We start from the raw sequence: 18,865 nt of genomic DNA, 5'->3' as shown, positions 1-18,865 counted from the left end.
GGGCATTAAGAAAGAAAAGATTGTGTGGAAAGGAAAATGCCTATTGTCTTACTACAAGAGTTTGACTTATAGCCCTGTCAGACAAAAGAAAACACAGGGCTATGTGTGGATTTTTGAGAGCATGTGGCTTAGCCTGTGCAAGGTTCTGGGGACAGAAATTATTAGGTCAGGACTAAACTAAGAAAAATTCTGAAACTGTAGTTTTAGATTTTCAGGAAATAAAGGTTTCCAGAGCATGTTAGGGTGAGAACTGAAGCTGCAAAATATTCCTTTCCTTTTCATAGCATGTAGCAGTTGGAGACTTTGGCAGACTCTTACTGTGACAAAATAATCTTCTAGGACTTCTTCCAAAACTTTTGAGTTCATCTGGATTCCTAGTAGAAACATCCAAAAGAAAGCCTTCTCTTAACAGTGGCTTGTCATAATCTCATTTTTTGTTTTATTCTTTGAGGTTGGTTAACCCTGGCTTGCTGCTGAATGTCCACCCAAATATTCTCTCACTCCCCCTATTCAACAAGATGGTGAGAAAAAATGAGAGAAAAGCTTGTGGATGAGCATAAAACCAGGGAGATCACTTACCAGTTACTATGATGGGCAAAACAGACTTGACTTTGGGGAAAATTATTTAATTTATTGTCAATTAGGACTAGTGTAGGACTATAAGAAAGAAGGACACACAAAGCTTGTACCAGGAACGAGCTCCATTGTTCAGAAACTTGTACTTGCTCCTCTATGTGCTTTTCCATGAGCAGCAGTGTGGATATCTGTCCCCTGTGGGTGGGTTTCAGGAGGACAGCCTGCTTTTCCATGGTCTGCTCCAAGGGCTGCAGGCAAACCTCTGTTCCACACCATTGGCTTAGCTGACAAGCTCAGCTGTCTGCAGTGGGGAGTCCAGAGGAGCCAGCTGGAAGTGGCTGTATGTGCACTGGGCAGCCCTGGCCCCTCCTCACTGAGGCTGCTCCTGCAGGTCTCCTCTGCTTGCACAGCACAGACACCCAGTACATTTCCTTTACTAGGAGGGCACTATGTGTGTAAATTTATTTCTTAGCAGATAAAAGACTTTTCTACAGCCTATAAATTGACATAAGAAATATTCTTCCATAGGACCTATTTCAAGACAATGGCATTTGATTAAAATCTGGTCACAAGTCTTGGTTCCACCTGAAGGGGGAAATAAAACTAAGCTGTGAAATAAATAGACACCATCTTGTGTCCTAATACATGATACATGCTGTTTTGTAAAGGAAACATGTTTGCATATGAATAAAAAGGAATTTGTGTTCAGAAACGTCAACAAGGTGTCTCATTACAAATGTGCCCAGCCATATATTAGTCAAATGTATATTAAAAATAGCATTGGTTTTGGCCAAGTACAGCTTATAATTAAAATTAATGTCAGTCTTCTTTAAAACAGAAGATGGAACAGGGTAATGAGTTCATCCTAAAATCAGAGTGAAAGAGCACATAGACTTTCTAACACATCATTATTTCTAGTTCTGTTTCTTACCTTGGTTGCAGCTTTGATTCTAATATGACAGTGTGTTGGTTATCATATATCATGAATTATCCCTGCAACTTCAGTGTTTAAAAAGATGTCATCTGTGAAGGAAAAGAAGTGCATATAACACCTTGTCACTTGCTCAAAATCACACATAATTGAAAAAAGAAAAGTGATCAATACAAGCAGTTCTTCTGTGTTGATGGATGAGTATTCAGGTGGGTTTTTTGTACCAGATTGAGGGAATTATTATTCTAACTTGGCTGGAAATGCTGTATAATAGCTTTAACCTTCTCCTGTTACAGCTGTTGGACTTTTGTCATTTGGTATGCCAGCAGCAATCAACACTTTGCTTTAAACACCCATTAGTAGGGTGTGACAGGATTACTGACTTGAGATTTTTTTAATTATTTGAGGTTTTTATGTATCTGACTCAACTTTGTTGATTGCTCAGTGTTTGTAGCATCCCAATATAGCTGCAAAACATTCAAAGTTTTCTCCTTTAGCAGTAGGACTTGGTTTCTTGACCTTAAGCTCTTCTTGCAAAGACAACTCAGATAAACAAATTGAAAAATTGTGGCAATAGGAACTCTTTTCACACCTGATTAAAATCCTTAGTGATATATGTATTTCATCTCTTTAATTTCCAATAAGAATTAGCTATGGAATACTGTTTCTGTAACTTTAGTTAACTTCAATTCAGAACAGCTGTTAGTGGCACCAGACACAATGTGGGAATTCTATTTCAAATAAGTCAGAATAAGAAAGCTGATAGAGAACAACAAAATCTTTCACTGTTGTGTTTCACGGTGTTAAATACTTGTCTCTTTGTTATTCAGAATGCTGCGTAAGGACATTTTTTCAGTTCAAGAGATGTGTCAAATACCTAGGTATTTTATTTTTCATAAAAATATTGTCCTGTCTTTGTTATTTCTACTTTGTGGGAATTGCCATACGACTTACAACTTTTATTTTTTCCTTTCTTTTTTATTCCTTTATTCCTTTCTCATTCCCAGTTACTTCCTTGAAAAATTAATTTTTATTTTAAATCTTTTATAAAATATCTCATGTTTGTACAGTATTGTCATTTAGCCCCAGCTGACAACTAAGTACAATGCAGCTGCTTGCTCATTGCTGCTCCTCCATCCCCAGTAGGATGGGAAGGAGAACCAGAAAAGGTAAAACCCACAGACTGAGGTAAGAGCAGTTTAACAACCTATATAAAGCAAAATTTAATAATAATAACAACAAAAATAATAATGATAGTGAAAAGAGAGAGAAATAAATCAAGAAAAAACATATGATGGACAATACAGTTGCTCACCAGCGTTGACTGATGCCTGAGCAGTGCTGAGTTGTTTTAGCCAGTTCTTGCTGGTGTAATACGTGGCTACAGACTCTCACCATCCCCTCATGCTAGGGATGGCATGGGAATTACTGTTACCCCAGTTAACCACCTAGTCAACAAAGAAACTCAGTCAAAAAGCTAATCTGACACAATGGGATTGAGAGGAGGTTTTGTTTCATCTTCAAGGAAGTCTTTCCTTTTCATTGTCAAAATGACATAAGGGATTGTTCTTATAAATGTCTAAAGTTAAATAAGTGAACAGAAAGGTTGTGAAGAAGATAATTTCCTTTCTTGCCTATTGAAAGCAAATTTTTAAGTCTTTGTAGTAAAGATTATTTTTGATTTTTTTCAGGAGATTAGGTTCTGAAATTCCTGCTCAATGCTGATAAACCTGGTGTGATCTTTAGAAGATTAGGTAGTTGATAATTTTTTATTTTAATTGCATCCAAAACTATTTGGAGCTTACTGTTAAAATTCACTTGAAGGCCTACAAAAGTGTGGTCTTTTGCAATGTTATGTGGTATACCCCTGTAGTCACTGTTAAGAGGAATGATGCTTCCTCTTTCCGTGATAAGATACACAGGATTTCAACTTTTTTTTCCTAGGCTCAGTAATCATTGCTAGTAAAAATGGAAAACTTTCCTACTTCATAGGAACAAAAATGCCTTTCAGTGAAATCTAAAAACCAAATAAAATACGAGGAGGCGAAAATTCATTGTATCTCGTGATTGTGTGATATTTGTTTGGATTGTGGTTTTGGTTTATTTGGGTTTTTTCCTTTTAATTCTTTTATTCTCCCCTTCTGAATGTGTTATAAATTAGTAGAATAGTCCAAGGGGTATAGGGATACAGCTGACACCAGAAACTGACCCTGAATGCTTCTAATAATAAAAAAATTGTGAATTTTCCATTGCAGGTTTCATTATCTTCTTGTAGCACACAGTAATCTCTAATATGAATTTAAGTAGGCCCAAAAGGCAGGCAGGCTGTCTGTTTGTTATCTAGTCTTTTTTTGCTGTTGCTTATTAAAATGGTACATACCCAAATGCAATTTCTCTTGCTTACCTTTCAGCATGAGTTAAATGCACATCTGATTTTACTAACATCTGGAAAATAGGAATGTTTTGAAATGTCTTGAAGGCAAGATTCTCTATAAATGAGGCCACAGCATGCTTTGCATGCACAGTGTGCTCTCTCTGTATTGCATTCACTTGCCCAAGTGCGAAGGAGTCTTTTGGAGATGGTCTTTTGTATGTATATTCTTGACTGCGTTATTTCACAGAGCAGAATGAGTAAGTTTCCTTTTCTAGAAGCAGATTATTCCCCCCCCCATCTACTGATTGTTTGAGTGAAAATAGGACAGTAGATGTTTAAATGATTTGTGGCTGAATATTCGAGGTCTATAATGAGAGACAGTTTTAATCTCGAATGTTTTCACTGCTGTTTCTTAGTCTCATGCCTTACTATGTTAAGGATGGACCTGAGACTAAGAAGCATTTTGTGTCACAGAATCAAAAATTACTTGTTTCCCACCCAGGTTGTCACTACAAAAGTATGCTTCTGCTTGTGCTTCCTTTTACATACTTGTCAATATCTTCAAAACTGTCCCTGTAATATTTTTCAAATTTTGTTTTTATTTTTTTTACAAATACATTTCTTTGTAAATATATTTTCATCTTACTGACAGCAATGCTAATTTTTAGTAATGAGGGAAGAATTATTCTCTTGTTAAACAGAGGTTTCTGATTTGTGGACCTTCAGAAATAATTGTAGATCAACTGACTGGAAATGAGCCTAGTAAAATAAAACAAAAAATAGTTTCATTGGTTCTAGAACCATTTTTTATGTTTTCAACATGGTCTATTTGTTGTTGGATTAAGAAGATGGATTTGGTTTAAAAAGGGATTATCTCTAAAGGTCAGTCAGGCACCTCTTTTTTTCAGAAATTATTTTATTGTTCAAATACATGTGGGTACACTAGCTTATAAAATAGCTATGAAACCCATTTTATCTAATTTTGTTTCATATATGATACATATATATATATAAAACACTCTGTAAATTAGGGGAAATAACCATAACTTCCTGAGAAATGTTCCCCCAAAGATACAGAAAAGAACAGGAATTGCTTTTCTTTATTATTACTGGAAGACCTCTTTGAAGACTGCAGATCAGATTCTGCAGTCTATGAATCTGTAAGAAGGACAAGTTGGTGAATATGGTGTGGGTTTGGATTTTTTAAATTATATTTTTTTGTTTATTTTAGAATCTTAGAACAGCCCAGATGAAGGGATCTCAAAAGATCCTGAAGTCCAAGCTTTCATGGTGCAAGGAGCCTAGATGAGGTTATCTAGCACTCTGTCCAGTTCTGTCTTGGAAACCTCTAGTGATGGAGTTTCTGCCATGTCCCTGGGGAGGTTGTTCCAGTCATTGATTGTTCTCATTGTAAAAATTTCTCTTATGTCTAGATGAAACCTCTTCTAACGCAACTTTTAGCTGTTGTCCCTTGTCTTCTCTGTGTGGCTTCTTGTGAAGAGAGAGCTCCTGATCTCCTTGTGGCTGCCCTGGAACACTGTGATGAAGTCTCCCCTGAATCTTCTCCAGGGAGACAAACCCTGACTCCTTCAATCTTCTCACACAGGGGAGATTCTCCAGTCGTTTGATGGTGTTCATGGCTCCCCTTTGCACCTTTTCCAATCTCTCCATGTCTTCTTTCAACATCACTCCAGGTGGGGCCTGACTACCATTGGGTAGAGTGGGATGATCACATCTCTTATCTCTGCTAGTGATACTTGTGCAGATGCAGCCCAGGATCCAGTTTACCTCTGGTGCTGCAGCATTGCCCTGCTGGCTCATGGTCAGCTTGTTATCCCTGTTGCCCTCAAGTCCCTTTCATCAGGGCTTCTCCTTGCCACACAGACCCTGGCCTGTCCTGAGCTCTCTGGGTGTGCCATTCCAGGTGCAGGACCTTGCTTGTCTTGGCTTATTTTCCCAGCATTCTTGCTGCCCCACTCTTCTGGGCTCCCTGGCTCTCTGTGCCACATGTGTTTCCCTTGTACACATGTCTACCTCATCACCTAGTTTAGTGTCGTCAGCAAGTGGGGTGGGGGTGCTTTCAGTCCTATTATCCAGGTACCTTATGGAGATGTTCAGTGTGTGGGCCTGGTGTCAATCCCTGAGGGACCCTGCTTGTGACAGACTGCCAGCCCATCTTATTTAACAGCTTCTTAGTTCAGTTGAAAAACTTCAAGTGATTAAGTTCTATTTCAGTTATTTAACACATTATAGAGATGTGACTGTGATGTTGCTGAATGTCCAGTTTGCATCTTATATTTTTCTGTGAGAATATTTTGTTTGTGCTCCTAATACTGCAGCCTGATCTACTTCATAAGTGGCTGATCAAGCTGTATTGCTAATAAAGCATGTCCTGACTGTTTTTTAAACTGTGACGCCAAATTATTTTCAAATCATAAAGATTTTTTTTAGAGCTTTCTTTTAACAAGCCTCTTGGATATTCAGAGATTATTTCAACACAAAAAATGGAGGTAAATCTTAATCCTAAGCAGGCAGCAGCATGGCTGACATTCCATGAGCCAAATAATGAGCAGAAAGTCAGTCACAAAGCCTTATTCAGCAAAGAGCTGTATGTGAGAGTGAAGGCAGAAGATAAAGAATAATCCCTAAAAGATATGCTGGAAGACATGCCTCTGTACTTAATGAAAACAGTTGGAAATCCAATTTTCAGCATGAAAGCAGGGTTTTTTTCTGTTAGAATTATCAGGAAATTAAGAACAACACAGAACTAAAGCAGGACTTGCGGGAACAATTACTAGAAATATAGATGAAATTGTTAATCTAACATCCATTTTGCACTGTTATTGAATCAAGCTGATTTGTGTAACATTAACAGAGTAGGAAATAATTGATTTTTTTTAAATGTAGTGGTATGCATAATTTTTAAAAAATCTGTCTTGATTGTTCAATGAAGAATTTTACCATCTGTGCAATTTGTTCACCATTGTGTCTCTGTTTATTCCTGCTCAAAAGCTATCTGTAGTTCAGCCTAAAAGAGATTGCAGTGTGGCACTGCAACAGGATACCAGATAAACTTATCCTGACATATAGTAGAATCGTAGAATTGTTTAGGTTGAAAAAGCCTTTTAGGATCATTCAGTCCCACCAGTCACCCAGCACTGTTAAGTCCATCACTAAACTGTGTCCCTAAGTGCCATATACACACGTCTTTGAAATATATCCATTGGTGGTGGCTGCACCAACTACCCTGGGCTGGCTGTTTTATATGGTTGTTTCCTTCTGGTGAGGAAATTTTTCCTAATATCATCTAAGCCTCACCTGGAGCAACTTGAGGCCATTTCCTCTTTTCCTGTCACTTGTAATTAGTGAGAAGAGATCAACGTTTACCTGGCTACAACCTCCTTTTACGTCGTTGTGGAGAACCATAAGGTACCCCCTTAACCTTTTTTTCTCCAGGCAAAACAACCCCAGCTCCCTCAGCTGCTTTGCTTCTCGCAGGACTTGTGCTCCAGATCCTTCCCCAGCTCCTTTGCCCTTCTCTGGACACACTTCAGCCCCTCAGTGTTTTTCTTATAGTGCAGGGTCCAAACCTAAACCCAGGACCTGAGGCGCAGCCTCAGCAGTGCCCAGCATAGCGGGACAGTCACGTCTCTAATCCTGCTGGCCATGCGATTTCTGATACAGGCCAGGATGCCACTGGCCTTCTTGGCCACCTGGGCGCACACTGGCTCATGTTCAGCTACTGTTGACCAGCACTGCTGGTCTTTTTCCTCTGGGCAGCTTTCCAGCCACTCTGTCCCCAGCCTGCGGTGCTGCCTGGGGTTGTGACCCAAGGGTAGGGCCCAGAACTTTTCCATATGGAGCCTTATACTGTTGGCCTTGGCCCATCAGTCCAGCCTGTCCATATCCCTCTGCAGAGCCTTCCTACCCTTCAGATCAATACTCCTGCCCAGCTTGGTGTCTTTTGCAAACTGAGTGAGGGTACCCTCAAATCTCTCATGCAGATGATTGATAGAAATAGTAGACAGGACTGACCCCAGTACTAAGACCTGGGGAACACCATTAGTGACCGACCACCAACTGGATTTAATTCCATAGTATAATGATAATGTGATAGAAAAGTTATTTGAAAATGTGGTAGGAATTAGCACAGCTTTTCTTTGCTGGCTAATCATAGGTATTGCTTCTCTTAACTTACTGAATAAAGTGACCACTCTAGGAAAGCTGAGAAACTATATTTGCCAGTTGTGCAACAGAATAAACTAAAAATCTTTTAAATTTACGGGTGTATTTTATGTACTAGTTTGATTACAATTCTGTGGCTTTCATTTCTTTTTAAGTCTCCACATTTTTCCTGGGACGAGAATTATTTGAGGTAAGTGATTATTATATGGGAATGCTAGGGAAAAATAAAAGCCTTTTCTAATTCAAAATATAATTACTGCTTAAAATTGAAGAAAAAGTGCTGAAATACCAGTTAGAAAACACTTGCAGAAGTCAGTTTGATCAATTTCCACCACCTTTTCCACATATGTGGGAATTATGGTTGCTGCCCACTTTTTTCCTAATATGCTCAATGATAAACAAAACTGGTACATTACTATTGAGTTTTATTCTTAATTTGCCTGTAATATTTACTGAAATTAATAAATACCTCATAAAGTCTTAGTTCATGACTGTTTGTTTATAGGACACTGCTCTACAAAAACCAAGAGAAGTTTTCAGGCTACCTACAGACATGACTGCGTGTGATAATCGCCTTTGTGCCTCAATGCATTTCTCATCCTCCACGTGGGTTACCCTTTCTGATGGTACAGGAAGATTGTATTTAATTAAATCAGGCAAGCGTGGAAACAGTGCATCTGAAAAGTGGGAGGTATGTCCTGCAATAAATAATATGTTTAGGAGCTGTACATGTATCCCTATCAAAGTTATCTAGCTGCATTAATAATGGAATTCGTTATCCTGCTTGGACACAACTAATACAGTTGTTACATTTCTGCCTGAAGCTGTGAGTCTCATGTTCTGTGGTTAGTTCCTTTTTGTTTATGAAGATGACTCTGGTAAAAAGTGCCTGCATTTTGTATCTATTTTCTTTATTAGAGGGTAGTTTCCTAAGAAACCACAAATGTTTTAGTATTGACAGAAACATAGGTGTGTATACTGAAGTGGAAGATTTCAACATGATGGATTAGCTCCTTTCTGTACATCTTTTGAGAGTTCAGTAAAGGAAATTGATCATCCTTTTTTTAGATGCTTGGTAATAAATACCATCTGGTTTTTATTCTGTGTGAGAATGCTGACACATAAATTGAAGTTGTCAGTGTAACAAAAATATGAGATTTATATCTGAGGTTCTGTCATCATTTAAATTGACTTGTTGAGTATGTACAGCATGCAGTGTTTTAGGGTTGTTTAGAGTAATATCAGAACCCTATAAATCCTCAAACTTTATCAGGTTTCAGTAACAACAGCTGGATTGAGTCTATGCTCATTCAACTGCTGCAGCTTGAATTCTATGTAATGTATTCTTTCATTTGTTCTTTCATTTTCATGTGTTAATCTTCTAGCAAATAATGTTTCTTCTTCTCTGTTGTTTGGATTAATTTAATCTTTAGTTTTTTGCTGAATGAGTACTTTTTGAAAAAAGCTGGAATACATGGTTTTTAGATTTAAAACTTCCAGCTATAGGTACCAAATATTTCATGCTATAAGATATGGAGTCCTTCTGTATAAAATTATTGAAATAATTTTCTTATTATAGAAATAATTTTCATGAATTAATGAAATTTATAATTTTAAGTTCATAATTAATGACATTTTGTATTCACAGTGGTGCCTAATAGCTTTTCAGTATGATAGTAATAGTTATGTATTCTGCCTACCTAATTCAAATATTGGAGGGACTTTTCCAATCCATATACATAAATAAAAATTCAAGAACTTCTAACCCTAGCTTCTCCTGAACATGAATATTATTCTCCTCCATTTCATTATAGCTTTTTGTTTCTTACTTTATAGAGGAGGAAAATGGGATTTCTTGCAAAGCTAAATAATGGGACGTTTGGTGATTGAACACTGGCATTGATGCTTTGGACCTATATGTCTTCTTCTTTGCACATGTCAAGGTCTACAAAGATTTTCAGAATGTTGAAGTATCTAGAGAACTAGTGAGAGCCTTGGGGAAATGCCTGCATTTTCGTCTTGAATGTGAGACTGTTTGCCCAGTTGATAGGCAGTGTTTATAGACCCTCTTGTTCTCATCAGTTGCTGTACCTCTGTTTATTGCAGTGCTAAACGACCACAATGCAATAGCTTTGGGGATCTTTGTGCTTTGTCTAATGGGCTCTTTTAATGATTATTCAATATAAACAATGTTAAAAAAAAATTCAGTACAGTAACTTGATAGCCACAGAAGGAGGAACAAGAAATGTGTGACATTTTGTGGGTTCATGTTGGCGAAGAGATTTGTGGGAGACAAACTGTTACTGATTTGATGTTCACTGAAACCCTTCCCTGCTTTCTGTAAAAAAGTAAGGCTTCCAACTTTAACTGTCTGACTTTTTTATGTTTTTGTCTTCTAGATTGTCTTTAATGAAGAACTAGGAAGTCCATTTATTGTAGCACACAGTGTTTCATTTGTCAAATCTGATGAACATTCACTAGCTGTGCTGCTGCTTAGGGTAGAAAAAGATGAACTGGACACAAAAGGAAGTGGATTTCATGTTACTTTGGAATGGGTTACAATTGCAGAAGGAAAAGAGGGTAAGTGCTTTACATTTATATTAGTGGTGAGTAATGTTTAAAAAAAATAAAGTCATGTTTTTATTCTTTGTCTTATAAGTTATTTTTCCACAAGTTCTGATATTTATTTTCCACAGCTTAGATTTTACATAGGTAATTTTTACTTATATTTTGAGATAAAGTTATTGGTTGTAGACCTAAATTTCGACAGACATTTGGAAAACAGGAAGTAAAGTTTTGCACTTGTGTCATTAAGATTATTAAAAAACAAGATAGCACTTTACTTGAATGTTATGAAATACAATTTCTGTTTAACGTGGTCTTGTATAATTGAGGTTATACGGGACTATTTCTAACTAATGTCTGTAGTATTTTTTAAAATATTGTGCAGCTGGATATGGGTCTTTGGTGGGTTTTTTTTGTTGGTTTTTTTTTTTTTTTAGCTTCCAATTAATGATGTAGGGGATTTGAAGTAGTATGAGATAAATGTAAGACCTGTAGCATAAAAAGTAAATACTGCATATTCTACATTTTCCTGCAATAAGAGTATGAAGTTATTCCATTACTTTTAGACCAACACATTGAAAACATATTAGTTAGTATAATAATACCTACTAATTAATTTTTTATCCTAATAAAGTTTTACAAATGATACTTTATATATTCAATATTACCATATATATTCATTAAATATCATGATTTACATGAAGGATACAAGACCCCATGTGTCACTCATTTAAAGATGTGTGGATTAAATTAATAGACATTCTTGGAATGACTGATATGGTCTTGCTCATTATGTTCCAAGAAGTAAGATTTGATACTGACAGACACAAGATCTTTCACTAGTTGAACTAAAGAGTTGGGGCATACTGTGATGTTATTAGCCAAATGTTCTTCCGTCTCCTACATGTATAGTATGGACAACATAGCATGGAATAGAACAGTTCATTTGGAAGTGACCTACAACTGTCATCTAGTCCAACTGCCTGACCAGTTAAAGCCTGTTGTTAAGAGCATTGTCCAAATGCCTCTTAAACACTGATAGATGGGGCTTTGACCATCTCTCAAGGAAGCCTGTTCCAGTGTTTAACCACCTTCTCAGGAAATAAATGCTTCCTGATGTCCAGTCTGATCCTCATCTGGTGCAGCTTTGAACCATTCCCACTATGTTCTGTTACTGGATACCAAAAAGAAGAGCTCAGCATTTCAGTCCCCACTTCCTCTCCCTAGGAAGACTGTAGACAGCAATGAGGTTGTCCCTCAGCCTTATTTTCTCCAAACTAGACAAGCCTGAAGTCCTCACCTAGTCTTGATAGGACATTTTTTCCAGACCTTTCACCAGCTGTGTTGCCCTCAGTGGCTTTAGTTGTTTCCTGCTGTTGAAACTTTGGATGATGGAAATATTTCTCAGAAAGCCACATGAGACTAACTGCCTTATGCTTTTGTGTCAAGCTCAACAAGAGAAAGAAACCTCTGAACATTACTGTTTATAACTTAGAAGAAAAACTAAATCAGTAACGCTGTCAGTATAGAACTGAAGACTGTTACTCATGAGAGCACAAACACAGACTTTTATTATATGTTTTAATACTGTACACTTTCATAAAAAAATATTTTTTACATTGTGTGTTTTATAACTTGCGACAAATATTCTTGGAATCCCTAAAAGTGGATTTAAAAATCTGTCAAAAAGTCTTGCCAGTTCTCCAGCATTTCCAGGGAACAAAAAATGTTTGAAATGACTGTCAGTAGAGATGCAAATAACAAAATTCAAAGCAATCTTTAATTATGAAGAGAGAAGTATTTTTTTATTTCATTTTAACAAACATCTCACCAATCAGACTGATGTATGAACCAGTCTCAAAGATAAAAGCTGTTTTGAGGAATTACAATATTCTACAATCTCTTTCATCAGTAGTTAATTGCTGTTGCTTGCCTTTCCTTGAAACTGTCTGTGAATGCAGTTTATCAAATTAGATTTTAGTAAAAGTAAGTAGTTAAGCAACAAGCCATTTCTTAAATTACCAAAATCTGTGCTTCATCAAAGCAAAGCCGTACATGGTTATGTCTCTTGACACCAACAAATGTGAAATCTCTGTCCTGTTTGGCAGACTGGACAAAGGGATCACACTCACCACTACTGTGTTACCAAAGACCAAAAGAATGGAAGGATGAAAATAAATCAGAATGGGGGCAGTGGTTAGGTCTTTTTATATCTTCTGTGGTACTTCAGAGGACTGTAACAAAGGTACAACTTCCAAAGTTGGTTTTCTTTCATTAACCAAACTTTTAGGAATACTTTCTGTAAAAGCTTGAAATGAGGAACCACCATGCTGCTTTATGAGATTCAGAAAATGTAACATGCTTAGCTTTCTTCTGACCTTCTCTTCAAGAAAAATATTATTTGTACAGAGGGTGTGCTGGGCTAGCTGTGATCAGCAAAGACATTGTAAGAATAAAACACAGTCTTAGATTAATCTGTTATAACACAATGGAAAATCATGGTACTGTGATTTATCAGGTAGGATTACATAGTATTTTTAAAGGTAATGTATTCCTTAGATAATAATTTGTCTTCTAGAAATATATTATGACTTTTAAAAATTTTATTTTATAGGTGATCATAGATACGAAATCATTAAAAGGAGAGTTCTGCAAGGAAAATCAGTCCCCCATTATGCAGCAATAGAGCCAAGTGGGGATGGTCTAATGATTGTTTCTCACAAACCATTCACATTTATGCAAAGTGAAAGTGACAAATTAGAAGAAAATGATGATGCAAAAGTATCAAATGAAAAGAAAGGTAAGACTTAGTCTGACAGGTTATGATAGGCTGCTCTCTTCTTTGACTTATTACATGTCTTGTTAGTTTAGCATTTGTTTAGAAACTCTAGCAATAAAAGTTGTAATATCTGTCTTAAGGACAGATTGATTTTTGTCTGTTTGCTTTTACTTTTAGCAATTGTATTGTGCATGAACCTATATTAGGTGCATTTTTTTGGATAGGAGACACTTGAAGAAAAAGATATTTTGCAGACAGACATATAATAAGTTTTTTGTATTAGTTGGATTTCTAATGCTTAAATTTAGACATCTATCTGAAGTACTCAAATTAAGAAACCAGTCTTCCCAGATGGGAGGGGGCCATGGACTTCCCCAAACTGTTACTCATCAGAAGGCTTTTTGATATGCAATTTATTTCTGCCTCTCTAAAATTTAAATAATTATTTTGAAAAATATTTTTAAAGAATGAGACTCTTATAAAAGATTCTATTTTCTCCAGTGGGAAAGCAGTTCAGAAGATGTTCAACAAAATGCATTCATACTTTTTTTTCTTTGCAATCAAAACAAAATTAAATATGTAAAAACCTAATAATAGAGTTGTTTATTTCTAAGTATCACTAAGCTCTGTAATGTCTATGTTTATGTAATTATGTTGGATTATTTCACGTTTGAGTTCTGTTTCTGCATATGCAACATTGGTTAGTAAACAAATTCTCACAAATTCTTTCTAGGGATAGTAGCACAATCTTTGTCAATAGTGTGTTACTATTTGGAAAACAATACAAAAGGATCAAATTTCTGGAATGTGTTAAACACTGTGACAACTGTGATATTGTACATGTAATTTTATTAAGAATAGTCTGTACATATAAATCTTGAGGCAAAGTAGTTCTTCAGTGCACTGAGCACCATAATGCAGTTGCCTTTTGTGAACCCTAATATAGGCTCTAGTTTTATTTGCACAGTTATATGAAATTGCGGGTGTAATGGACTTTTAATATCAGCTACAGTTTGTGTCAGTGTTCACAATTTTGAAGGCTGTCATGTCTCAGTAATAGTTTCTGGGGAAGTATAATTATAGCATCTGTGACTGATCCATTGCAAGCAGGGCAGCTGTGGCAAAAGGCAGCAGTGCAAGAGTCCTTCCAGAGTCGCAGGTTCTGGTATGAGGCTTTGATCAGTGGAATCTTGGGTTGGGTTCTGACAACTTGAGAGCTTTCAAGGGGAACCCATACTTTACTTTTTGTCAGAATAGAAAGGTAACTTGTACAAGATTGCTCTTTTGAAAATACATTCATCTCAATTTGTATTTTATCTGCATTTCCCACTCATGTTGTTATAACCTTCCTTTTGTATAAACATTTCTCTTAAAAGGCCATTTCTTCTAGCAGTTTAGTAATCAGACAGCTTCTAAACAGTAATAAAAGTCATCTCTACCTCTGGGCAAGCAGTTCTATTTCATCTCCATTAGCTGAAGCAGGTTAAGACTACTTAGTCTTATAAAATCATTTCTATTGAGTAGTTAGCATAGCTTCTGGCAAAATATATAAGAAAAAATGTTCACATCTCTGAATCATATGTACTTCTGGCATGCAGTAGCTTGTCACAGAATCACTCGGTTGGAAGAGACCTTCAAGATAATCAAGTCCAACCTAGCCCAAACACTTCAACTAGACCATGGCACCAAGTGCCACATCCAGTCTTTTTCTAAACACATCCAGGGATGGCAAGTCCACCACCTCTTTGGGCAGACCATTCCAGTACTTTATCACTTTTTACATAATAAACTTTTTCCTAATATCCAACCTGTATTTCCCTTGGCACAGCTTAAGACTGTGTCCTCTGGTTCTGTTAGTTGCTGCCTGGAGAAGGAGACCAACCCCCACCTGACTAGAACCATCTTTCAGGGAGTTGTAGAGAGTGATAAGGTCACCTCTGAGTTTCCTTTTCTCCAGGCTAAACACCCCCAGCTCCCCCCTCAGTGGTTCCTCACAGGGCTTGTGTAAGCCCCTCTCCAGCCTTGTCACCATCCTCTGGATGCACTCTAGTGTCTCAGTATACTGCACCTAATGTCTCCTCAACCACATTATTAATCATTAATGTTTCATTGTATTTAAGTACATTTTGCATTCCAGTTTCATAATGCTACAGTAAACTTTAGAGTAATAATTAATGCCCATTGTATAACTATCAGCATATTTGAGTAAAGACATGAATATAAATTACTTTTCAAATGAGGGGCACAAACAGATTTGATTACTAAAAAGGTGTCTCTCTATGTTCAGAATATGTTTTGTGTAAATTGTTCAGAGTAAAAGTTAACTTCCACTTTTTCAAAAACACGCTTTCAGAAAATTACATGTGTCTCAGCACTGAATGCTGTGGAATCCAGTAATCCTTGTAACTTAGGTTGTGTTTTGCTGCATGTTTCCAATGGTAGACCCTCTCTACTACTGGCAGCAGACGGAAGATGATGTGACCATAACAGTTCACCTGCCTCAAGACATCACGAGAGATGACATAAAAATACGTTTTTCCCCTGATAATATATGTGTTACACTAAAAGACCAGCCTCCTTTGATGGAAGGAAAGCTCTATTCATCTGTGGACCATGAAAGCTGCACATGGATAATTAGAGAGGACAAAAGGTATTCTATATATGTTTTAGGTTTTTTATTGATAGGAATTGGTTTTAAAACATATACCATATCTGATTTCTGGCCCTTCTGAGATGGTCTCATTTAATGCTACACCCCATGTCCCTTCTTGCAAGAATGTCTCCTCTCCTGAAAACACTTCACTGGCTTTTGCTGTCTCAGTACTGTTTCTTTATGTAATTGTGAAAGTAATCTTTCTTTGGCAGTTATTTTTCAGGAAAAAACCCATCTAGTATCAAAATGTTAAACATAGATTTGTAAGGAGAGTAAACTTAATTGGTTCAACAATTATTTTTTTCACTATGTTTCAGGATTGATTAGTTTGAATGTACCTTATTGTATGTGTTAGTTTCTCTTCTACTTTCCACAAACAAGCATTTTAGTAATAATACAACCGAAATTCTTTAGGCATGACTTAAAAATTCTTTAATATATTTTCCTAAAAAGTTATGTGCATTATAGAAAATGAATCTGTGTGAACTTAACATGGTGTAGACCTCAAATAGAAATGTTCCTGCTTTTATTTGAAAAGTAACTTTTAGGCTCTTTTCTCATTCTGAAATAAAAATATGTAAGAATGGAGAGGGTGCAAAAAAAGAATTCAGAGCTCCCTAAAACGTAGTCAGGTTTTTCCTTTTGCATTGTCCGGTTTTCATACTCTGCCTGAAATGAGACATGTATTCACTTACCCGCGTTGGTCTGGTTATCTCAGAGATATTCACACTCTTTAATGAACTCAAGAAGAAACTTTTATACCACCAGGTGATCCATTCAACAGCTCATAGCTGTTTATCTAAAACAAAAGCTACCCTTCAAGTTGTGGTAAGGTTGGCTTTTTGCAGTTTCCAAAAGGTTAACTGTAAAGGACAGTAATTCTCAAAAAAAAATTTGAGGGACTAATCTTTTTATACAGATTATACTATTACTGTATATTAAAATTTGACTGTGATTAAAATGTGTGGGGTTGTTGGGTTTTAGATATCCTGCTGAAAAATAACTCTGAATAACTTGATTTTTCATAAACTGAATAACTTGATTTTTTTTTTATTATTCATTCCAGTGAGTGTTATTGTATGAGTATCAGGCTTTTACTTTAATGAGAAAGGGTAATTCCATACTTCAGTTTAATAAGGTGCAGTCAGTTCTTAATGTTCGTACTGCAACACTGGTATAAATCTATTGATTAAAAGTCAAAAACTTGCTCCAAATGTCTTCTGTGAAAGTATGCTGTTCCTAGTACCAGTGTAATTGCTTCAGAGTTCCCTAAATAGTTGCTGCTATGGTGCAGTAATTAGTAACTTCAAGGGTTTTCTGTCAGGAGCACTACAGCTGTCGTTGTTGCAGAACCTGTAAGTGTATATAAAAAGTGAGTATAATAAAATTGACTTCAGTTTTACCATTATATCTATGTGTTTGTCTAACACAGTATTTAAATGGAATTACCATGTTGGTGCATTGGGCTGTGTCTTATTTTTCATTTACTTAGTTATTCCTAATAGTTTAGTGATTATATTGCATTCTCTTTGTTGTTGTTGTTGGGGTTTTTTTACTTGTTACAGAAATCTTATATCTTCTGAGATATTATTTTAGATAAACAGTATAGATGATTAATTGCTGTAGTATTTCTGAGGTCTATAAAATACAAATATTTTTGTCCCCAGTGTTATATAGAGGTAGGGCATACTTAAGTAGCCCTAAGAATTACTGCTTATGTTTCAAATAAACCTCTGTAGTAAAATTCTGACAGTCTGTATAGATTGCTTTACAAGTGATTTCCTGCCATATTTGAAATATTTTAGTGAGACTGCTTTAGGGTAAACTACACTTGTATTGAAAACCCTGAGGTTTGTGTATTAGAAATCACATCCTTGGTCTGTTTTTCTTTAGAATATTTTTTGTTAGAATAGTTTATTTCATAATTTGAATGCTAATGTTTCCTATTATGTGATTTTTCCTTATTAATTCAGTTTGAAAAGAAGTGCTCTTATGTACATTTAGAGCTTTTTGGCTAATCTGACAAGTGGATGTAGTGTTTTCACGTGCTACTCTTTGTCTTCTCTTTGGATTTTAGTTTGGAAATCTCTCTGATTAAGAAAAATGAGGGGTGCCGTTGGACAGAGCTAATCCTTGGTGACACAAGAGGGGAATTCATTATGGACCCCTCCCAGTGTTCTGAAATAGCTGAAAGCCTGATGCATCTTACCTCTGAAGTAATGGTAAAGAGTCAAGCATCAAAATTAAAATTCTTGTGTTTTGCATGTTGTCTTTTCTTGTTATTCTAATTTGCACTGCACTGATCCAGCTCATCAATTATTTTACTATTTATTAATTTTTAATTGAAACTGTAACAATCTACTGGTACTAGAGTTGTGAATGTACTTCGAACAGTAAAACCATCTTCAAGGGGGACTGAATTTAACTTGTATGATGATGTCTGTGCACCAAACAGAAGCCTGATTTAACACTGAAAATAAACTTTGTTCCCACCATTTAGGATGTGCCAGTTTGTTTTAAAGCAATTAATTAAATGATTTTGAAAGATGTCTGTTTCTTGTTTATCAATAGGTTAGCAAAACTTTTTTACTGTCTTGCTAGGGATACTGTACTTGACCTACACAGTGTACATGACATGTTTAAAAGGAAAATTTAGGAAACATGGCTCATGAACTTTCTGGCAATATTGTTACACACAAAATCTACTTAAAGTAGATTTTGCTGATATTCTCTTGATACTTTTTAATTAGAAAATGGCATCTCATCTGAAACTTGTGGAGTGTGCCTCCCTGTGGCTTTTGA

At 36.2% G+C, this 18,865-nt stretch overlaps 1 protein-coding gene across 1 annotated transcript in view; it reads left to right on the top strand.

The window, feature by feature from the left end:
* The window catches only part of NUDCD1 (NudC domain containing 1), a 35,865-nt gene that overhangs the window by 10,642 nt on the left and 6,358 nt on the right, over window positions 1–18,865 (top strand). Inside the window, exons 3-7 of the mRNA XM_038128328.1 lie at window positions 8,572–8,757; window positions 10,466–10,646; window positions 13,246–13,431; window positions 15,853–16,060; window positions 18,141–18,285. Of these exons, the coding sequence (XP_037984256.1) occupies window positions 8,572–8,757; window positions 10,466–10,646; window positions 13,246–13,431; window positions 15,853–16,060; window positions 18,141–18,285 (906 nt within the window). The remainder of the gene's footprint in view (window positions 1–8,571; window positions 8,758–10,465; window positions 10,647–13,245; window positions 13,432–15,852; window positions 16,061–18,140; window positions 18,286–18,865) is intronic.

The sequence above is a fragment of the Motacilla alba genome, chromosome 2 (genome assembly GCF_015832195.1).
Source record: "Motacilla alba alba isolate MOTALB_02 chromosome 2, Motacilla_alba_V1.0_pri, whole genome shotgun sequence".
Lineage (NCBI taxonomy): Eukaryota > Metazoa > Chordata > Aves > Passeriformes > Motacillidae > Motacilla > Motacilla alba.
This window is presented reverse-complemented; position numbering and strand designations above follow the sequence as displayed.